General features: G+C 43.1%; 1 protein-coding gene across 1 annotated transcript in view; it reads right to left on the reverse strand.

Annotated features, from left to right (window-relative positions):
• Nucleotides 1–24,508, reverse strand: part of LOC108099255 — a 148,336-nt gene that overhangs the window by 89,650 nt on the left and 34,178 nt on the right. Inside the window, exon 3 of the mRNA XM_017202631.2 lies at nt 18,298–19,062. Within this exon, the coding sequence (XP_017058120.1) occupies nt 18,298–18,657 (360 nt within the window). The 5' untranslated portion in view covers nt 18,658–19,062. The remainder of the gene's footprint in view (nt 1–18,297; nt 19,063–24,508) is intronic.

The raw sequence follows: 24,508 nt of genomic DNA on the forward strand, positions 1-24,508 counted from the left end.
CATTTTCACGATAAACTTTTGCAAATTTTCCTTTTCGCACACGCATATTTTCGCCACAGTATGTTGCACCGAAACCAACAAACCAGAAGCAACAAAACCTTTCGCGGGCACAAACGGGACATGAAATTGTTTTGCACATAACAGCAGGCAAACAAACATGAAAAGGGATATGGATGCGGATAAACGAATATGATTGCCGGGGCATGTGAAAAAAGCATAACTGAAATATTCTTGCCGCTTAAAACAAACAGGCATAAAAAAATGAAACAGGCAAAGGAGCACGAACCAAGCATTTTTTTTTCGTTGATGTCCCTCTTTGAAAATAAATATTTTTTCATATTTTGATAAAACCAAAATGTTATTTGTCTCGTTAATGTAATGAAAACGACTTGCTAAAAGGATTAAATTTGCATTGCATTTATGGGAAAAATGTATGCATACAATCGTTTCGGGAGCATACATATATGGAAGACTGTGTATAAACAGGGGAAATTATTTTTTACGCAATGTATTTTTTGTAACGATACTCCGGGTGGGATTTAAGGTTTATAAAGTGTTATATTGATTTATTTTCCTGTTAAATTGTAACAACTTTTACAATTTTTTGAGACTCTATTTTGTTAGCTTATAAATGTTTTTTGAGACGAAAAACTAGTATTTACATTTCTGCAAGCGCTTTTCTCTTCTTTTGCACTTCTAATTAATCTTCGGTTTAGATTCCTATATCTTTATGAGGGCTATCAAAAATGTAGTGAAAACGGCATGATATCATTCTGAATTTTACTCGGCTTCTGGGATACGGGTATAGATAGGGCTTTAGCCCCAAAAGGTGGGGACTCCCTGCTGAATATTTTATGCGTACTGCACGTGTTTGTGTTTTAATTAACAAAGGCAAGTAGCGGGCAACAATAAAAGAGCCATATTAAATTGGGTGCGTGTGTGCCTTGATGGGTGTGTGTAAACGCTGTTAAAAGTTGCTCCATTAACCGAACTCCAGTGTGCAGCAGCGACTTCTGTTTTCCGCTGAGCAGAGTGGAGTGGAGTGTCGACTGATGGCTGATGGCTGATGGCTGATTTGCTGCCTTCACCTTGGCGCTCGTAAAAGTGTAACAAAATGTTTACCAATTAAGCAAACAAAGCAAAAGAAAAAAGTAAGAAACCGGTATGCTGGATTAATTGCGTGGGATTATTTTAGTGCGTTTTTATGCATTACCATTAAGTGCTACATAGAGCAGCAATAGTAGCTCGAGGAATTTATTTCGCTGCAGATTTGAGGCACTTTTTGGGGAGGCAGTGGATTAGTGGGTCATAAATCAAATGCCGTAGGTGTTGACGATGAAGACAAGTTAACGGGCTCGCACCAGGCCTTTTTCCCAGCTGCGTGTGTTGCGATATTAAAATTTTCAGCAAAGTGTTGCCTAGTTTTCGGGTGAGGCCATTAAGGCTCATTAGCGCAAACACTGCGCATATACATATACGTACATGTATATATAGTTGTTAAGTTTTTGTCAAGCCCCCGAACTTGATGAATGGTTACACAAATACCGGGCCATTTATCTTGGGCTCTCGGAATCGTAAGCAGGGCAATTAATGCCTTCGTCGATCAATAAAATTAATTATTAGTTAAGCCAGAGCCCAGATTACTGATATAATTATCATATTATAATGCCATAGAATGGAGGAACTGTAGCCACTAAAAACATTTGGTATGCATTGGCACGTTTCCCGATCCAGGGCAAGGGATTTTCCCTTCCAGCCGTCATTAATTTCTCTTTTTAATTAGTAATTTAACCAAGCTGCAAAAGGAATATTAAGCCCGTGTTCAATTTTCGCATTTTTATTAATCAGCTTAAAAGTTCCATTTGCTTAATAGATAAAAACTATTTTCGATTCTGTTGCTAATACTGAGTGCAATTTTAATGCAAATTTGCGGTTTCATGCATGCTTAATTGCAAACCCATAGCAAGCTATTTATAATTGCCATGTAATAATTTGTGCTAAGAGTACTGTATAAAAAATAAAAGCTATAACAAAAACAATCGATAGTTAATTAGCCTTTATGCGAAAGCTGGCCATTGTTATCCTCTTTATTTCCATTTTTCTTTTTGGGGTTTCGCGCAATTTAAATTGCAATAAAAAATCTAGTTATCCATATAGTTATTTGAGTACGTAATAATTAGTTGCAGACTAAGTTAAGCTTAGATAGCTGCTGCACCTGACATTGTTTCTAATTAAGCTGATTGTTAATTTAAATCCAATATTCGTCTAATATCCTTTTTTATCACTTTGGATACCTCCATTTAGCCATTGGCATTGATACTATTTTAAAGCGTTTTTTATGGTTGCCGTCATTTCCCCTTTGTTCCTCTTTCTGGTGGCAAAGTCAAACAGAATTTCAATTAAGATAAATACTTCAACTAAAATTGAACTAAAATGCAATACAATAAAGCTGCAGCAGCTTGGTGCTTCATCAACCTCATTGCACTTGAAAATCGAAATCAATATATACCATTTGGTGAACAGTGAAAAAGGGATAAGGTAAAAGTCAATGAGAATCTTTTTGTTGGAAATGAACATGAAACTGGAAGAACAAAAATCTTTCAGCGTTTCCTGCGAAGTGTTTATTTTATTTTATTTTCCCTTTTTTTATTTCATAGTTCTCTCTTAATAGTGACTACTGTACCTGATAATCAACACACATTCACGCAGACAAAACTCCCTTCCCTTTCAGTAGGATTCCCTTTTCCCCCGGAGAGTCAAACATTTAGCATCCGCTTCATTGGCGCTCATCATTTTAGTTGTTTAGGCCATTGACGGTTTATAACTGTGTGTCCGTATGCGTGCTCAAATCGATATGGAATTTTATTCCTTCTATTTGCAGTTTATTTAACATTTTATTTTTATTCCACTTCCACTTTTTTATATTTGGTGGCTACCCACCACTCATAATGAAAATGGTTTTCACAAGTGGCCTTCACTCTGAAGTACAGTAACAAAAAATGAGAGAAAAATCACCCACAAAAAATACATGAAAATCAAATAGAATTGAAATAAATTTTTTTGCTTGCGATATATTTGCACACATAATATGCGCCTTAACGCTCAAATACGCTCTCAATTGTCCAAATTTTTGCGAATCTGCAAGCCAAAAAAAAAAATAATAATAATAAAAAAAATACTCAAGTGCAGTCTGCAGGGGGCGTGGCAGTTAAGTGGCTCCGCCAGTGCAAATAAAAATTGTTATACAATATAAATAGAAAATAAAGATTCCTTTTTCATTTTTTGCATTGTTTGGCACTCGTATTTTGTTGTGCGGGAATTTTTCAAGTTGTCTGCCGCCAGTTCGGAAATATTAATTTACAAAGGAGGGGAGCACACTATACTTCCCTTTGTCTGCTGCTGGGTGGTTGCCTACCTTTGAAACGCCGCCCTGTGTGGGAGTTTCTTTATGCGCCATAATTATGTCATTTAAATGCAACAAGCTCCATGCAAGGCAGTCCACCTCCACCGCCAGTCCACAAGTCCGCCAGTCCACCAGTCAACCAGTCAAGTCAGTCAGTCAGTCAGTCAAACAGCCGACTCCGTCGGGGCGGAACGATAATTCATAATTAAAAAAACATGCAACTTGCTCATCTGCCGGCAGAAAGAAGGTGGAGAGACCGAAAGAATCGCTGCAGCAGCACGCCTTGAGCAGGGCTTCAACTTTGGCTATAGATATGGCTTCAGTTCAGAGCCCCAGAAGGGCCCAGCCTCCTTTATTTCTTTTCGTTTCGCCGGGAACTGTGGCGTGGCGCGCGACTGTTAATTAAATGAGCGAGCAGGCAAACGAGCAAACGACTGATGGACGTGAGCCAAGGATCCACATCCACAGCAACATCCACAGGGCCAGAAACCGGGCCAGGAACAGAAACAGATACCAAGGCCTCTGCGAGTGGGTGTGCGGCTAAATTGCTAAATGAGATTTGCCGAGGACACCCGCATGCACTCGCAGGCGCAGACAGACAGTCACATGAGGCACAAAGGGTTAATAGTGCATAGTTGCAAGTTGTTTGGGTGTCATCGTCAGCGTCTAGGCTAACTTGGGCGCTGGGAGTTGCCTTCTAATTAAGGCCCAGAACCAGGCGAGGCTGCACTCGAAAAACAGGCAGTGGTCAGGGATAAATTACTAATAATAAATGTAAATAAATAAATTACCAGTTGAAATAATCAAAATTTTAAGATATATTTTAAGTAAATTTTAAACTTATTTATACAATAAGACCAAGAGAAACAATTTTAATAATTTAATAGTATGGATTTTAAGCCTTACTTAAACTGTTCATGAATTATCCTTAGGTTTCCCTTTCCTTTTTCTATGTGTACATTGCATGCCAAGTGTGAACACCCCTCCCTTTCTGCCTCTTTCCCACTAGTCTGCGGCTTTTGCATTTTGTCGCTCATTAGTTTATTGCCGAAAAAAAGAAAGAAGGCGCAGCAGAGGCACAGCTCGGCATAGGAGAGAACAAAAGCCTGACTTGGAGTTCAACTACCCGGCGACTGGGGCAATGCGGGTTAATTGCCAGCCAAGGATGCCCCCTGTGGCTCCTGCCCCATCCGCCAGCCACAGAGCTCCTGCCAATTAGCGGCATGCGGAAGTTGCCACTTCTCTGGCTGCAGTTGTGCCGCCTTGTGTGTGTATTTGTGTGTATTGGGTGTGGATTCTCCGGCATTAAATCACTGGCAACTTTAAGACTTGTCAAATTACGCATACGACGCGGTGGCTCCCCCGAAGCCACGACCCCATCCATTTGCCAATCAAACACTGAGTTGTCAGCATAAATCTTGGACCCACTCCACCACAACAAACAGCAGCTCCACCACCACCACCACTACCACCGCCACCGCGAGCACCACCAGCTGAACCACCACTACACCACCACGGGTGTCTTTCTTGGCCGCGTTGACAGGCCTCGAACGAACATGGGGCGTTGATGCACATATGTCACATGATAACAACATGAGGTCCATCCAACAGCCAGGCAAAAGTAAATATAAATTTAAGCAAAAATCACCCAGGTCCATGTGTAGGCGGTGCGGCGGAGAGAGAGCTCCAGAGAAGCCATCCACCAAGCCATCCAGACAATGGACCGAAATCCCGGCCCCAGACAGACCATGACTTGACTGAAAGGTGTTGCCAACTGAATTGAAGGCATGTCCATGTAATGCGAACCAAAATAAATAAGTAAAAAACCGCAGCAGCAACACACAGAAAAATCAAGTATTTTCTGTTTTATGGTTCGGAGGTGGTTACCGCAGGAGTTCCTTAGAGGTAATATTTTTCCCTGTGCACCGGGGCATAGCCAATAAAAAGCCAAGGCTGGCTCATAGTTTGTTGCCTGTTTTGGCATGTGTCAAGTCAAGTCTTGCAACAAGCCCATGTCCATCAATTCAAGGTGCTGCAGGCGCCGCTTGGATCTTACCTTCCTCGGCATCTTCAGCTTTTCTTCCCCGTCCGATTTGCTGCAATTAATTTCTAATTAAAGACGGCCCCGAAATGGGTCAAGAGGTGCTGGGCCACCGAAAAAAGGCAACAGAAATCAAAAGGAGAAAAAATGAAAACTAAAGTGTGGAAAAAAACAGAAACTGTTACATGTGGGGAGCTTGGCACGATTAGCTGCAGCCTAGATCTCTTGCAGCAACACAGGCACTTCATTAAATATTTAAATGAGCATCCTGTTTTCTCTTTTTTCTGGCCTTTCTGGCTTCTTCTTCTTCTACACCACCCTACTCCCCTCCGGTGTCTTTCTGTACTTTTCGAGTCCGCAACAAGCGGCACCTACACACAAGGGGAGGACGACTGCCTCTGCATATGCAGATTCATAAGCAGTTAATTAAGGCCGAGAGGCGGAGAAGCGGCTGCCGAAACTGGGTCTGGAGTTTGGGGCAGGGCAGTGATGCTGATGCCGCTGCCGCTGCTGCTGCTGCTGCGGTGTGGCAACACATCTGCAACTACAATCAACAAGCGAACGAACAGAACAGAAACAGCAACAGCAACAGTAACACAAAAAGTGAAAACCATATAAAAATGGCTTTTGCCCCGAACAGGGGCTGTAAGTTTGGGGCAAGGCCTCCTCCTTTTCGCCGGTGGCTGGTGGACGCTGCCTGCGGCTCAGACAGTCGTGCCACATATTTTACACATTTCATTTTCACTGCTGCACGAATTTATTTGGCAATAAGAGCAGCAGACAGACCAACAGACAGATCGGAGCAGAGTCAAGAAATTGCACGAGGCCCTATGAATTCGAAACACTTGTAATCACTGAACGAAAATTCAGTTTGAACATGAAACTGGAAATTAATTTTGCAAACTGTATGTTACTGGTTATGTTTAATTTATAAGTTTAATTATAACAACGCAATTCAACATAAAACATTAATCACTTAACAAAAATTTAGTTTGAATGCGAAATTTGAAAATAATACTGCAATCTGTATGTTACTGGTTAGATGTTTAATTTTTATTTCCTAACTAACAAGTTTAATTATAACAATGCAATTCAACATAAAACATTAATCCCTTAAGAACTCTGTTTTCGCACATATTTTTCCAACTGTATGTTTACAACTGTGCGAGGGCTTGGGTAATTTTCATATGTACATGTGAAATATTATTTATAAAATTCCTCGCCCTGTTGGGTGGGCGTAACTGCGGCACTGCGCTACGCCGTAAATTATGTCATTTTAGACAAGTGCGCCACGGCGAATTCGTTTTAGCATATGGATATGGACACCTCCCTCCACACCCACACACACACACACCCATTGAGATTCTCGCTTTATGGAATTGGGTTGAGTCCCGTCTCAGTCTGTTTGGTGTTTCATGGAGAGCCAACCAGGATGGGAGGAATCCAGGAAAAAAAGGGACTGAGGCAGAAATTATTATGCATTTTGTCTTGCCTCTGGAAACGGGGATTGGAATTGGGATTGAAGTGCTCGACTCGTGGTGGCAGGGCATGCGAAATTAGTTGGCGCTGAGCGGAGTGTTTGCGAATGTGCGACGCGCTGTGGGAATGGATCTGGGATCTGGGAACTGGAAACTGGGAAATGGAGCTGCAGCCGGGGGCTAAAATGAAAATTGATATGAATTGGGCCTGAGCAGCTCCGACAGCTGTGAAGTGACAACACTTTGATAGGCCATGACAGATGGAGCTGAATACATGAATCCGCCTACGAAGCGCTGAAAATTGCCTGCTTAATTGCCACGATGAACTTAACTCGGTCATGGCATATTAAACGATCCGAAATGAGAATCATTTTAAGTGCTAGGAATTTTTAAAGCATTTAAATAGAAATAAATTGTTGTGAAAGTGAATGCATTATACAAACTTTAAGAATTTGGTGGGCAGTTCAAACAGAACGAGAATGACCTACTTCTAAAAAGAATTTTGGGTTGGCATTTCGGCATATTTGGCATGTTTATATTTTATTTTCGTTATAGGAAAACTTATTACTATATAAACTATCTTCCACATTTGATTCCATCACTTATCTTAAACTCTTCAAAGCTCAGCCTTATCGCTGGGATACTTGCCATATTCTGTTTACTTTCCATTACTCTGATTAATCCCAGCATTTAGTGGTAGCACCTTCCCATGACTCGCAATGCCACATCCAGCAGACCAATTCAATTTTCGTATCTTATCGGTCTGACCATTCGCAACCTAAGCGCTCCGACTCCATCTCAATTTTCGCTTAAACAATCCGACATATATACCCCATTTAAAGGCAGCTAAGACCCACAACCACTTCTCACACCTCATGGTCCTCGTCTCCGAGGCAGTTCCTCCCGGCCGTTTAGAATTTCAGCTGCAACTGCAACAACACTCGTCTGCTTACTAATGTCAACCAATTCATTTCATTGAGTGCAATGCGTTGGCACCAGGGAACACGAACTTGGTGCCGGAGTCCGAAGACTGGAGACTGGAGACTGCAAAAGGAAGCGTCCGTGTCCGAGTCGGTTTCAGGCATTTAAGGCGCATGTTCTTCATTGGCTTAGCCTCAGGGTCAAGTTCAACGACAACCGAGTTGCAAATGAAAAAACGAGGCCCACAGATGCAGATGCACAGAGAAGAAAAATATTACAAGTTTTCTTCACTCTTTTAACATCAGTGTTTAAACTATTTTTCTTCGTGAAAACCTCTCTTTTAATTAGATTTCAATAGCTTTTTGCCTCTGCTAAACATTCAATATAAATTTACACTCCAACATAGTTAAATAATTTTGCTCCCAGTGCACATTTTGCTACAGCAGTCGTAAAGCGTAGCCAAAGCGTTTGCATATCGCATATCTAAATGAGGTGATGATGCTGCACATATCAGCAGAGATACAACGCAACAACATAAACATTGCCATGGCAATGGACCAGAACCGAAGCCGGGGCTCCGATGGGCTCAGATGAGAGACCTGGCCGAAAAGGAGGCTCAAATGTCCACTTGAGTGGGAAGCTTGAACATGAAATGTTTGCGCAGCAGAGGCAAGGCGAACAGAACAGCAACAACAACAACAACAACAACAACCACACGAATCGCCGGCAACTCGGGGCAGTGCCAATTATGAAAACTGATATGCTTGCGAAAACCCGTTGATGAGCGAGCTTCATCCTGAGCTTCAAAGCGAAGCGAATCGAATCGCCAGACTGTTGGACGTTGCGAAAGACTCTGGGAGGAGATAAGACACCCAACTGGCGCTGGAAATTCGGCTGGATATTGGACACTCCGCAGATGCCACGCGTCACACAATCAACTTAAATTAATTAAGCAGCCAGCAGGCTGCCGGGCAGGCTAATGAAAATGTAATATTATCGAGCAAATCAAGGGGCTGGACTTGAGCAGCTGCCTTTGGAGGAGCCAAGGGATTAAGTCTAGTCAGTAATTAGGACCGAGGAAACGTCAGCGGGCGAAATATGAAGCTTACCTCTCATAGGCTTAAGTTCAAGAAAAAGTTAACAGAACATCTGATCAATGCTGTCCCTCGATAACTGGTAAAGTAATTAAGCCAACGTTAAATGCAAATAAACAAATGAACACTCATTGTTGCTGCAGTTTATGTTGCAGTTGCGTCTGCCAAACATAACTCACTTGGAGCAACATGCAGGGAAAATGCCAAAATGTCGTCGGTGCCCCGTCCCTTCGCTCCTCCCGCGCCAAGTGGAAATTTATGACCCCCAGGCAAAGTCGTTGACTGACCAAAAAAAGCCAAAGAAAGAAGGAGAACAAGAAAGGAAGCTAGCTTCGGCAAACCGAAGCTTATATACCCTTGCAGTCATCAAATATTTCGAACAGAATACACAAAGGCTAAACAACAACGAAGCAACGACGACTTTTCTATTAATTTTTTATATTTTTGACTATTGTTCATATGACAGCTATATGATATAGTTGTCCGATTTTAATGAACATTTTTTTATGAACCAAGACTAGTTAAAAAACTTGATACTCAAAAAATCATAGTCGTGTGATGAAAAACAATCACCTTATCAATTAATTTCCATTAATTCTATATATATTTTTTGATCTCTCCTATGGCAGCTATATGATCAAGTTATCCGATTTCGATCAAATTTAACCCGAAATTCAATAGTAACTAGAAAACGCCATGTGGAAGAAATCAAGTCGATCTGATCAAAAACAACGGCGTTAGAATTTTGTATTTCAATCCCTTGTATGGGAGCTATCCTATATAGTCGCCCGATCTTGCCCGTTCCGACTTATATACTGCGTGCAATAGCTACACACCTTTTGGGAAAGTTTCAGCAAGATAGCTTTAAAAATGAGAGACTAGTTTGGGCAGAAACGGACAGGAGGACAGACGGACAGACGGACAGACGGACAGACGGACAGACGGACAGACAGACAGACGGACAGACGTACAGACGTATTTCGATTCAGATGGTGATGCTGATCAAGAATATATATACTTTATGGGGTCTAAGGTGTCTCCTTCACTGCGTTGCAAACTTCTGGCCAAAATTATAATACCCTTTGCTCTGCAAGGGTATAAAAAGGGGAGCAGCCACCGCAACAACTGCAGCGGATGCAACTGAATGGTGCAACAATGTCAACCGAAGCAGGGGAGAATCAAGGGGCCAAGTGTGTCCCTCCATTGGCGGCAATTTATGCGCAGAAATATTGCTGAAATTGTTTGAGTTTAACAACTAAATTTCCTCCTTTGTGTGGGTGCTCCAAATTGGTTTTTGCTTACAAGCCTTTTCCGAGGTGATAAAATGGTGCAGGTGGCCGCCAAATGGAAATGTATTTAGTGAGGTGTGGCTGTGGCTGGTTGTGTTTTGGAGCCCAGGGATTAGCCGCCAACCGATTCGGGGGAATTGTAAATTTATGACCCCAGCGTGTCATATGAAAGAAGCTGATGGCTTAACCCATGCTGTTGGACCGTGACAACCCCAAACCTATTTAGTCTAGCTCCCAATGATCATCGCCATCATCATCATTATGCAAATGCTTACGAGGCTATAGAGAATGTACAACATTTATATCAAATGTCAGACGACCCCAAATTGCCAAATGAATCATAAGTAACGAAACGGAGTGAGAGTGGACCACCATTAAACAGGAAATATATTTATGAAGTAACCCATGAAATACTCCTGCACAGAGAGAAAATCAATGTGATACATTCCACCATCAACTCCATTTTATTATTTTATTTTACATGAAGTTTTGACTATTTTCCCGAAAATACCATACATTTTGAAATCCCTCTTTTTAGCTAGCAAGGTCACACTAAAATATTTGTTTACCTGGATTTAAAAGGATACCGATGAAGAGTTATTTTCATAATATTTTCTCTCTGTATGGAGGACTGGAAGGAAGAGACAGGAAGGGAAAATGCTACGCCTACGAGCAGAGACAGAGGGCAATGTCTGGAAATGCAAAAATAAACGTGAAGCACCCACTCCCACACACTGAAAAACACACACCCAATGTCCACGACTTGGAGCTCAAAGCTCAGCAGAAAACTGCAGGCGGCTGACCAACATAAATGGCGCAAAGTTGAAATGTTGACAGGGCCACATTCGTTATGACGTCGCACAGAGAAAGAGACCGAACCAGAGGGAGACAGACGCTGGAGAAAGAGACGAGCAGAGTGGGAGGGAGAAGGACAGACAGGAGTAAGTAAATCAAGTTGTAGGTAAGTGAGATTTATGCTTATGTCGTTTAGTGTAAGCCAAACAACATCTCGCAACGTGAACGACCATATCCCCATCCTTAACCCCCAGTAAACCTTTTCCCCACCGAACACATCCACTTTGGCATGGGGAGAATTATGACAACATGGCCAAGGCAAAAATCAAAAACTGAAACCAAAGCGACCCAGAAATCCATGAGCTGAGGAGTCAACAGAGATGAGATTTCTCCACTCCTTTAACCCCCGATAGCTCCCCCTCTGCTTTTGGCCCCGAGCTGCGTTTGCACCAAATTCTGTGACTATTTGCACAACATTTGCAACCAGGTTTTTCGGGGGAAGATGCCTAGGTAGTCGCTAGGTATCTACCATCTAGCTGCAACACTTTTCAAATCACTGAAATTTGCATTTATACCCTAGATTAGGGTGTGGTGGAACTGTGATGAAGTTTGCAGTGCAGAGAGTGAGCAGATCTTAATTATTAGATAAGAACATACTTATATAATCCTTTTTTAGGCTGCATAACAACGTTACTGCTTTTATGAACCACATGAATTATTAATGGTTAAGGTACTTTAATAGTCGCATTGCCTGCGACATCATGTTTTCCTTTTTTTTTTGGTAACTCGTTCCTAATCGCTGCAGCTGCCTGTTAATTACGGCAAACACAAACTGCAATCCAAGGCAGCATCTGCATTCAGCTCATCCTCTGGACCTCCGCTGCACTTGTGCAATGTTTGATTTATGCATGCAACCTGGAACTGCTCTAATTAGCTCCAGCTTCAAAACCAGGCCCAAACTAGAGCAGGGCTCGGGGATGGAGAAGTGGAGAAGCGGAGAAATGGAGAAAGGATTGAGGACGAGTGAATCCCTTTGAATGCAGCTCCTTGCCTTGCCGCTCCGTAAATGTGTCAGGCAAACAACTTTCACTTGCTGGTTAATCATTCAGCGGTTGAAGTCAAGAGCAGTGGAATCTGCCCAGAGAACCGCCCACTAAAAATCTAGGCTGGCCGCTGGCCGAACGCCCAATTAAAAGCGAAAACGTTCAAAGGCTGGAAAAAAAGGAAATCAAAAACAAAAACAAAAACGGAGGAACACAAGCAAAGGACCGAGGAGAAGCCAACTACTAAGTTGATGACATTAATTGACATTTAGCAGCGACGGGCATATCAATGAACTGGACAGCACAATCACCCCGAAAGCCGAAGGAGAGTCAGAGATCAGGGGCGCAGGATGGGGAGTTGGTGAGATGGAGCAATGAAGTCGGTACTCTGTGCTCCTAGGCCGCCTTTCACTCCACGCAATTGTACAATTGGCTAATGTCACAAAAATCTACAGGCAGTTGTCAACGGCGCTCTGGACGTGGGACTCCCATCATTAGCGTGGCACAATTGTGAAATGTGTAATTGCTGCTACAACAGCGGCAACATTCGCCATAGCAATAGCTAAAGCAATAGCAACATCAGCAGCAACTATGAGACACACAGTCGACACATTGACAGCGAGTTATGTCAACTCGAATGCGATTTGTTTAGCTATCGCATTTCCCCCTTTTTTTCAGATCTGCCGGATCTCTAGCTGCCAATGAGTATATTTCCTCGGGAAAAACATAAATTTAAGCGTAACAAGTGTGACTGATAGGGAGTATTGGAGTACATTGCAATTAAGATACCCGATTGAATTAAATACTCTTAATAGGTGATCATAAATTCTAGAATAAGATGGTCACATTTAAAGTTTTAGAGTGGCCAATGCTTAGTCTGAAACAAGGGAAGGGTAGAATCTTTTCTTTCTTTTTTCTTCTTTCTTTTATATTTTTGTTGCTTTTTTTAAGTTTTAAAGTACCCCCAGCAAGGGTATGGCTTCGAGTTGTTGGTAACAAATTGAATAAAGGACAAGATGAGTTCGACCCGCTCCGCTCCGCCCGTCCTCGCCGGCTGTCTTTCTCCCTGTCTCGCGCTGTCTCTTACTGTTTTCTGTAATTGGTTATACGAAACGCACAAGTGGCCCTGGCGTAGGCTGAACTGGCCAACTGGCCGGGCCGGGGTCCTCCAGTCCTCGCCGGCGGTGGATGCCTGGGCCTTTGGGCCCGGCCACCACTGGATCCATTGGGGAGCTGGTCGCGAAGTGCGCGACAAGATTTATAAGCGCCTGTCAACGAGCTTACAAAGCAAAGAGAGAGAAAAACGGAGAAAGAGAAACCGCCGTGGTCACTTTTTGATTTATAAGCAAAATGTTTGCCGCGTTGCTCAAGTATTTATGAAACATTTCAAGGCAGCGGACACGGCGGCTCCTACTCTTTTTCCAGCCAGTTGACACTGGAGTTGTTTGGGGCCTGGGAGCGAAAGGCAGCAACGGCGGCAGAAGGAGCTGTAAGTAGCCGCAGTAATTGCGGCGGCATGTGAAATATGAGATAAACTCCAAGTAAGGCCGAGTCCGGGGATCCACAGCTCCATAGCTCCATAGCTCCAGCTTCAAAGCATGTGGCAAGTTGTTTAGAACTAACCAAACCGAGGAAACAGCAACCGCCACGACAGGCAGGCGACAGGCGACGACAGCATTTTGGTGCCACATTGCGGCGAATGCGAAATAACTTCGCACAATTGAGCATGCCGACAACGGGCAGCCAGGAAAGTAGGAGAGAAAAAAATAGTAGTGGCCACAACTCCCAACTTGGGCATTCTATTAAATTAATCGTCAATTATCAACGGAGCTGCAAATTATCTTGGCCTATGGGGAGCAAACAGCTGAAAGCAGAAAGCAGAAAGGATGCAACAATGCACCTCAAAAAGGTGAGGTAAAAGCCATTACTCTTGGCCAACTAAATTGTGTATCCAAATGGCTTCGCTGCAAAGCAATTGTAACCTTTTAAATTGAAAATGATTGGCGGCAGTTTAAATTTTTCCCCTTTATATACCAATTGTTTTTCCCAAACTACTTTGCTGTGCAAAGTTAAGGGTGAACTCTTTATCAACCTCTTTTGGCTAACAAATCAATTAAACTTGTGCAGCCGGGTCTAATTAAGCTACCAAAAAACTATTGCCAAATTTTGGAGGGCCAAGGATCCGCCCCCCCGAAAGTAAAGCAAAAAGCTTTACATGCAATTGGGCTTGAGCAAACGTCGCAACGTAACGGCCAACTTGTTCGCGTTGGCTTGTTCAATGTGTTTAATTAAATAGCAAGCGTAATTAAATTGCAATTAAATTAATTAAAAAGCACGCAGCCGCAGCACGTTAGCAAACGGTTCGGTTTGGCGTTGTCCTGCCCATTCCTGTTGCTCCCGTTTGAGTTCCTGTTACTGTGCTCCTGTTTGCAGGATATTTTTTGAAGAGGGTTTTTCCCGCTCGCCATTCAGCTTAGGGTCCAAAAACGTTGGCAGGCGGTGTGAAAGGAAAACAAAACAAAAAACACAATGTTGCCCTGGACATGGATTCCCTTTTCGTTCCCTCCATTTCCACCATTTCCACCAATTTCCCCATTTTCCTTTTGCCGCCGCGCACAATTAGACTTTAATTTTTTATGAGCAATGAATGGTTTCGCAGTTTTACTTTTTGGTGTTAAATGCTTGATTAAGTTGAATGGTGAAAGCTATGCAAATTTTCCCCCTTTTCGGTCAGGGGTTAGAGTCGGAAAATTGGCTGCTTTGATGTTGCTGCTCCGAGGGGGTGAAAAACACCATAACAATTCCCACTTTTTGTCTTAATTAGTGCAATGACAAAAGTTTAATTCTAGCTGCTGGGAAATGCAGGCTCAAGATGTATGCAGATGTTGAAGGAAATGCGGGTAAATGCAAGAAAACTCACGCAAGCTGTTTGAGATTTTACCAAAATTAATTGGCCAAAGAGTTTGGGGGAGATGGTGAATGGAGATTTGGAAGAAATCTGTCAAAGATTGTTGGTACCTAACCCTGGGTTAAGTACACAAGAAACTAAACTTACCAACTTAAGGGTTGTACTTCGTAGCTTTGAAGTTTTATTTTTTGAAAAAGATAAAGAGTTTAAAAAGAATGCTACGGTAAATGTATTCTCCAAAAAATTAGTTCCGGAGATAACCTATGTTATTTATGACTTTTCTTGTAGATATACAACTTAAGCATAATTCCCACAAACATGATTTATGTGTGCCCATTAATTTCAATTCAGGGGCAGCACATAATCGAAAGTAAATGAGCAGCCAGACCAGACCGACTCACCAATTTCCTACAAAAGATCCGCCATAATGGGCGAGTAAAATCAACAATAATAAAGCCACACAGCACGTAGGCAAAATGAACAAATTGAATTGCGGCAATTACTTGCCACGCTACGCAAAATCCGCCAGGGAAAGGGGCAAAAGACAATCCGAACTCAAGTTCATAAAAATGAAATCATGCCACAGCTCAGGCAGAAGATCAAAGAGGACAAATCAATAAAGCCCCAGTGCAAAAATAACTTAAAGTCAGCCAAGTCAGTTGGCCGGTCGGTCGTTCGGTCGGTCGGTCCGTCGGTCGGTTGGACAGGAAGAATAAAACACAGAAAGACGGGGGGATACAGGAGACGACCCCAAAACCCAACCGACTTGACCTGGTCAAGGCTAAAGGCACATAAAACAAAATTATACAACGGCGAGGAGGGAAAACTAAAGCAAACTGTCTTTTGATCTATGGTGGCTCTACAGCCCCAGATGATGATGATGATGATGATGATGATGATGATGTTGGATGATGAGGATGGCCGAATGGCTGTATGGCTGGACGGCTGGCTCATCCAGCAATGTGGAGCAACCTCAACGACCAGTCCCAAGTAAATTGGCATAAGAAATCAGAAATCACAGAAGGCTGCTCCTCGGACTCCGAGATAAATGGTCATGGCTTCTTCGGCCAAGAGCAGCGAATGCAATATTAAGTAAATATACAAAACGTTGTCGGCACGGCGCACAAAACTAATGATGTCGATGAAGCTGGGGGAATATCTTCTGGCCACGGACTCGCCAACTCCGACTCGGACTCAGCCTGATAATGATGCGGCAGACAGGCGCAGATACAAACGGACAGGAGACAGGAGGAGACAGCAGAGGGGCAAGAAGGAAGGGGGCCTGGACACTGGCGATATACACACGCCAGGTAATAAATTTCATTTCTCAGCTGATATGGGCAATTAAGGAACAATTTTGCAGCTGAATGAGTAATAAATAAAAATTGTATGCCAGCGCGATATACGCAGATACAAAACTGCAAGACGTCGACGGTTGTCGGTTGTCGGTCGTCAGGCCCCAAGATAGTTTTCGGGATAAAAATACTGGCGCACACAAAACTGGCCAACGGTTAAGGAGGCAGCACCACCGAATGAATGAATGAATGAGGGCCCGAGTCTGAGTCTGAGTCCGCGTTTGAGTTTGAGTTTCAGTGCCAGACTGAGAAACTCCTCTGCATGCCTGCCCTTTTGATGAAAACAACTCAATGACGTGATTTGTGCCGCCAACGACGCGGGCATTCCTCATCCTCATGAATCCCCATCCTTCGCGAAATCCTGCCTCATATAAATAAATCACATTTCACTAAACCGATGTGCAAATTCTTGGTCTTCTGAAAAGGGTTCTGCTTCTAAGATTTCCTTTTGGGGGGCCATAATTTAGAGCTGCGAAATATTTTTGCATAATAAATCAAACTTCCGCCGGGCTGCCGCTTTATCTTCGGCCTTTTCCCATAGCTTCAGAGAAGTCCATCAAATGTTGCCATTTATCCGGCAACTTGTCTGCTCTTTGGCATTATATTAATTACACTCAGAAAGGCTCCAAAATGTAAGGGCTCGCAGCAGTAAAGTCTGAAGCCAGAAGGCAGAAGGTATTTTTTAAATGCTCTTTTTCACTGGCAAAAAATCGTATGCTCTTCTTATATGGATTTTCTTATTAACTTACGATATGAAAAATACAATGGAACACTATAAAATTAAATTTTTATTTTTGGTTTTTTATATTACTACAATAAGCTTGATGTAATGTTTCTGTTTAATGAACAGTTTTTTGCATGATTCAGTTCTCAGTGCACCTTGTGGATTTACTGGGCAGAAAACGAAACATTTTCGGGGCCATCGGTGCCTTTTTGGTAACACATGATATGTCGCCTACCTGGGAGCTGCTCTGGCCAGGAGTTGGAGTTGCAGTTTCTGGGATTCAGGGATTGGGGGCCCCAAGGGGACTCGAGAGGCAGCGAAAGGGGAGCACTCGCTGAGTGGAGAACAATGGAGACCGGCATGGAGCAACATGACACTCGAGTCTCGGATCTCGAGGCGGAGGATAAGGGGTTCACTATACACTCGCACTGGCTTCGCCAAAGCTAAAAGCTTCCCATACAAAGGCCACTGGTCAGCGGAGAGTTGGTGTTGAGCACTTGGACCTGGATGAGGGGAGGCCGAAGGTGGAGTCGCTGCCTCTGTTTAAATGTTCTCCATTTTACTGTCAAGTGCGGACCGGACCGGGTTGACATTTGCCAACGATGCAACTGCCCCTGGGATCCCCCGGTATTCCTTGGCCCTCCCCTCGCCATTATTTGATTCTGCTTCGCATGTCGAGAATTTTAATTTAAGTATGTAAACTGACATTGAATAGTTTTTCGCCAGGGAGCACAGCTCGCTTCCCTTTTGTTGTGGGCGGCAATGGAACTGGGTTCGACCGAAACCCAGCTCAATGGAAATGCGGAGCGGGAAAATTTGGGGGAGGAATTGAGGGGTTTACGTAGTTTAGGGGACCCGGGCGAGTGCAATTTCAGTTTTGTTTGCAATTGGATTTCGTAATAGAAAGCTCTGTCCAAAGTTTCGCTGGCAGCGGGTGTGTGCGGGCTATTCCAACATGCTGGATTGAAAGTTTTATGACAGGCAGGGGCAGATACTTTTAATAGATATTTAAACCCTCGCCTCGGATTCCTTGCCAGCCAGGGGAGCCAAATTTGGCATGTTAATGATGCTGGGCACGACTCATCTTCTGCACTTCAACTTTATTTTGGGAAAAAGAATTTAGGGGCTTTAAATTGTAGGAAATGTTTCAAAATCCCTGTGCACAAGAAGTAGGTGTGTTTAAAAACTGATTCTAAGCTTATATTATTAGCTTTTCAAAAACCTTAAAAATTCCTTAAACACTTACCGGTGTTGAGTATGGATGCGCCGTGAGTCGGACTCCGTCCGTTTCGAGTTGCTCGCGGAGGACGAGTTCCAGTTCGTTGCTGGGCGGTGTTTCGCAGAGGATCTCCATGCTGCCGGACAGCGAGTTCGGGTCGTTGAGCATGAAGTAGACGGAGGCGGCGCCCTTCTCCCTCAGCGATCGGATGCTCTTCAGCAGCTTGTGTCGATGGGCAGGATTCTCGACGCCGATGGCGTCCAGGTCGGGATCCCCGACCTGCTTGCAGATCTCCAGGTCGTCGTAGCCGTTGTCCAGGAAGCTCTCGGCGTACTGGGCCAGGCCCAGAGCTCTCAGCCACTCGCAGACAATGTTGCTAACGGCCATGATGAGGTGAGTGGGTGGTTAGTTGGCGATTTCTGGGTGGTGCTCTTTATATAAGACGGAGTTGGCGCTGCTTACGTGAGCCCTGCCAATTACCGCTACAAAATGGCGTCTATTAGTTTTCCTGTGTCGGTGCGTGTCACGTGCGGTGGGGGGCGTTCAGTGCCACGCCTCCTCTGCTTGCATGCAATTTCCGTTGCCACTTTAAGCTATTGTATTGTTTTAAATCGTCCTCCCTGGAGCATTTTCTCTAATTCTTTTCCCCGCCCCAGACAGTCGTAAAAATTCAACGCGTACACTCATAAAAATTTATATCGCACTTTGAGCATTTTTAGCATAATCCCAGAAGGCTCCGACGCTGGTTTATCCCCACATTTTGTTTGGCGCCGCCGCAGCTCCGCATTGCTCCTGCAAAAATGGATGAAAACGGAAATTTTAGTAGTCAGCGAAAAACGTTTATTTTCAATAATTTAGAGAGCGGCCGGAAAATTGCATAAATTTGAAATGGCTGGCCGCATATGGTGAGCCCGCATATGTCTATGCAAAATAGATGATATAACGCCCCACGAACCCCACCTCCCGCCGCACAAAACCTACGGAAAATCTGGAATTCCCACCATAATATATCTCGCACAAATCAATAGAGCCCGCGGCTATTGCCACAATTGATGTTGATGACGTTGCACAGCCGAGATTCAAATCAAACTCAGAATGCTAGAAAATTAATTAAATCCAGTGGCAGCAGCTGCGGTTTGTTCAACTGCACGCCCTCACGCATTTCACCCCCTTGGGAAGTTAACATTCCCACAATCCTTCGGCTGGGAACTTCTTATCGCGGTAAAGGGCTTATAGTGCGTGCATTTTGTGCTCATGCACACATATCGTTCCATCATCGGGCACAAATGAATAGAACCCCTCCAAAAGTTGCTTCCGCTTTGGGGAATCCATGAGGCGTTAAACGCAAACTAAAAGCTTATACACACACAGGCCATTTTTCTGGAAAGGCGTGTGCCGCAGCGCTTTCGGCTCCCCGCTCATTGATAAATGATTGATTATCAATCCATTCATGGGTTGTGTGTTGTGTGTTGGGTGTGTGGGTGTGTGGGCGCGCTGCGGTTTCCCCTGGCTTAGCACTAAAGTTTAGTGTTTGCTTTTAGTTTATCTTTAATGGATTATTTTAGTGGTTGCTTGACTCGTCAACGAGCAGCCGCAAAAAAATTAAGAAAAATATATGAGTGGAAGGCTAACTTGTATGGAACTTGGAATTCCCATTGACTGCATGAAACTTGAGATACATTTTGGATACAAAAGGGCCTCATTTTAATAAATGTTTATGTTTATGTAAAATATATTCGAAACCACAGCAATCTGTATGCTGTTGACAATCCGTGTATTTTATGTAATTAATCTTTCGATTAATATGTAACTCTGGGAAACTCAATATACCCTTTCTCGTATTCAGTTACCGGGTATAATCGTTCCCATAATCCAGAAGGCCTCGCCCAATCTCACCACCCCCACACCTTTCGGTCAGGACAAACATATCATATAATTTATGTTCCACTCCCGAGAACCACCCACCCACCTCTTCTTCTTCTTTCCAGTGACTAAGCTGATTTCTTGTTTTTTCAGTCGCTCTTCTCTAGTTTTTCTTTTCCTGCTGTGGCTGCGGTGTTGTCGTTTTTACTTCGGATGTCGATGTTGTTGTTGTTGCCTGTTGCCTGGTGTGGCAGCTGCTTTGTTTCCATTTTCATTTTCATTGGCATTGAATAGATCAATCATGGACGGGTTCGATGGTATTTGGTTCGCCGTACAAATACATCAATGATGACCAATTATTCACCAATAAAACTGTCGACCAAATGTCATGAATTGAACTTTTACTTGCTGCGCTAAGCGGAAATCAATCGCAAATTGCTGGGAAAGTGATTTTGAAGAGTCTGTGGAATCAATTACGATTTCGAGTATTTTTATTTCAATGATTTAATGGAAAATGTGTTGCCAAAGTGTATACGTTCGTTGGCGGATTGATTGAAAAAATCATTTAGAATTATTGCCACTGAAATGTGAAGGGTTTTTATGGCATGAGTAAATTTTAAATTATTTTTTTGCATTCCGTAAAGTTTTGAAATTTTTACTTCGCTTGCAGCTGACAGCTCTTATCTCCTCTTCATACAATTTAATTTGCCAGCTTTTTATTAGGTGAGTCCCTCTCAAACTTCTTCAATAAATCAATCATAATATATTACAGTTTTTGTACCACCGAAATCAAGTTAAATGCCAGCGCTTCTGGTCCCTATGAGACCCAAACCAACCCTTTCACTTCCGACCTATTGGCTTTGCATTTTTTTGGGGTCAAAGTTTGTCGGGGGCTCGATTTGTTTTGCTTTTGTTTTGGTTTTTCCTTTTTGTTTCTGTTTAATTTCGTATCTTCCGCCCACGCAGCGGGTGGGGATGGAAAAAACAGAATAAAAGAAAACTAAACTGAATCGAGCCGAGCCGAACAGCAATTTAATGCAACATCATCGAATAAATTGTGGCCGGACTTGTTGCAGTTGTTGGCTTCAGTCAACAAATTGATATCGTGTGGGCGTGTTGTCGTAACGCATTTTATACAAAAAGATTTTTCTCAGCTCAGCTCTCCGTTTTTTAGGGTCTCCTCGGCCAGCTTAATTTGTCTGTCGCTTTGCCGTTTTTCCATTTAAACGCTGTCATTGGGATCGTGTTTGACTCTTGGCCTTAGCTTAAGACAATTGTGAGAGGTGTTGCCGGGCAAATCAAATTGCCGCTCAATAAACGGCCAGGCAAATTACGATTGGGATTGTTCGGTTTATGGCCTAGTGCTGTTGCAGTTGCAGCGACAGCAATTGCAACACGTCGCCAACAGCTGTGTCAGCTGGCACTTGGCTGTCTCGCGATTTATCTATCTAACATCTCGGTGGGACACGCGGCGTATGCGCAATTGCCATTTAATTAAAAATTATTTGCACAGCCAGGCGAAATATTTTTTCGTCGATTTCATTTATCATTTTATTTTTTTGTTGGTTTTTTCATTTTTCGATTGCTCTGCAGGTGCGCAACGGAAACGACATAAACAAAATGTTCACACGCTCGCCGGTCCACGACTTTGACTTAATGGCAATTAAGATGGCCAAGTCCACGCACTTCTCGGGGCAATCTAATTATAATCATTAGCTGAGCAAACACAGTCGCACAATCGCACATCTATATATTTATACAATTTTTGCATAGTCCCCGGAGTCAGTGAGCAATAAAAATTATACAGAAAAAAAATAAGAGAAGAAAGGCAAATAAATCGCCAGCCGACCAGGGCGTCTTCATTAATGATAGGAAGTGGAACGGCGAGGAGGCCAAAATCCATTTGACAACATAAAATTTTTGTTTCAAGCAACTGCCGCCACTGGGGGCATTAATACCAACGGCTAATTAACTTGTTGTTGAGCTCGTAAAATAGTTTGGCCGCTCATCAAGATAATAAAGGCCCGGCCAAGTCGGCAGCCAGCCAAGTTTCGGTTTCAGTTCGACTCTTTAATTGAGCCCAAAAATTGTTGACTTTTGTGGCGTCAGCTGCAGGGAAAAAGAAGTCAAAACGATTCACTGCCACATATATTTATACGAGTATACACGAGTATATCGGGCATTTCAAGAACGTCCCGAAAAGGGAACGGAACTGGGCTGAGCGACCTGACTGCAGTCACTTTTGGTAATTAGATTTTCAAGTCGAGATAATGAAGTGGACATTAAAATTTTACAACCTCCGGGCTAAAACAACACAGACACACACACGTGAAACCGAAAGCAGGCGAACGCATTCAATAAATTAATTACGAATTTCGAACCTTAGACTAGCCCCTTTTTAATGCCAGGTGGAGGGGCTGGGCCACACCCAGCAATAAATATTGAAAACTGTCCCTGTCTCTGGGCGAAACCAAGAGCCAAACCAGCTTCAGATTCAGATTCACACACATGTCTGGCTTTGGCATTTATAATATAGTATGCATGACTCTAATTAAACCGCAATTGTTGTGTAAACTTTAAGGAATTGATTGCTCGGACACGATCCATGAGACAGGTCGTAATGCAAGTAGTCTTGGTTGGCAATTAAGCAGCAATTGACTCGACAGAGGTTGCCATGACTGCAATATATGAATCTTGGATTGCAGTCCAAATCTCGCAGGAGATGAGACCAAAATACTTATTGATTGAGAGATAGCAACAAACGAAATTATTTATTTGCTCTGCTACTTCGAACCTAGTCCATTAATTAAGTCATTATTCATTAAGTTAATTTTCTGCCTTAATGAAAACACAACCACTAAATAAGAAAATTAAATTTGTTTGTTTGAGGCTCAGCTCTAAATTGATGAGATAAATTATTTTGTACTAAATTGAGGTAACTGATTTATAATTTGTGTTTCATGAAGAACAGTAAAATATTATTAAAGAAGTTAATTGTAAGTTCTACATTTGGTTTCCTGGTTAGGGGAAATCTTATTAGGCAATTACACTGTCCAATCAAATGCGCCTAACGACTTTGACTTCCCATGTAAAAAATGCACTATCTGGTGCTTTTATAGCCCCAGGCTCACCCCTTAATTGCCTTCAATTGAAGTGGTATCACGGCCACCGATTGATGTTGTTAGTCTAGTTTTATAACCCATAACCGAGGGCCATAACCGAATATAATAAAAAGCCAGCTCTGCGGTTGTTTAAGAGTGCTTCCAAGCCCATCGCCCAATGCCTCCCAAGCCAGAAATGTTGCAATCATAATGTTTGCTCTCCCAGCAGAAATACTTCACGCTGGGCCCAAAAGCTGATGACCTTTTGGCATTTTGCATTTTGTTAACCGCACAGAAACACACACTCGCGAAAGGCAAATGCCCCAGAGCCAAAGCTCTGGCGCGGTATAAATAAATTTATATCATTTTTTTCGGTATTCAGGCGCAGCGGGTGGTCAAAAAATATACTCGAAGGAAACGGCGCGCAGGTGGCTTCAGAAAACTCTGCCTCAAACCTCAACTTTCAGCCCCAAGTTAATGTTTTTAATGTTCCATAATTAAGCTTTTTGTCATTTTTTGTTAGTTCGCTCAGGCAAACAAATGGCGCTACAGTTAAGTCAAACAGGCATCTATAAATCCTCATCATTATGCTGACCCCTTAAAACGTTAAATCGTTAACCCTCATACTCAAAATTTGGCAGCTCAGCGCGAGACGTTTGCATACTTATTGATTTCTTCTCAGGAAGAGGAGGAGAAAAAATATAAAAGATGAAAAGGAAATAAATGGAGACTCATTATGTGAGGGCGAAGAGCAGGAAGCGGGTGGCAACTGGCTGAAATGCAATAAATTCACATTAAGCTGCTCACATAAAACGCCTGATTGCGTTCCGAGCTGCACTGAGCTGATTCCTGGGATCGGGGAATCTGGAGCTCGAACTCAAGTTCGACTGAGAGCTGGCGGCTTCCAGCTGAAAACGCGCTGAAGCCAACATCCTGTTGACAGTGGCAGGCGGCAGCTATCAATATTAAAAGCGCTTATTTGACAGAAATATGACAAATGCCTGACAGCCAAGGGCGTGGCACAGGTTGCCAGCTCACCCCTCCTCCTTCCCCCTTCCACCACCACCCATCTCCCCTCCTGCTTCCTGCGGCTGCTGTCCTGCGAAAAGTGCCAAGTCATTAGTAACGAAGGCAAGCTGGCGGGGCAGCAAGTGTCAGGAATGCTTTTTGGATTAGTCAATTCCAATTCCGAATTGCGTGCGCTCGGCGGATGGGATGAGAGTGCATGGAGTCGCTTTGGGTCAGCAGTCGGAGCAAGTGTGAAATATTCCCCT

Source organism: Drosophila ficusphila, unplaced genomic scaffold (assembly GCF_018152265.1).
Source record: "Drosophila ficusphila isolate 14025-0441.05 unplaced genomic scaffold, ASM1815226v1 contig_791, whole genome shotgun sequence".
Lineage (NCBI taxonomy): Eukaryota > Metazoa > Arthropoda > Insecta > Diptera > Drosophilidae > Drosophila > Drosophila ficusphila.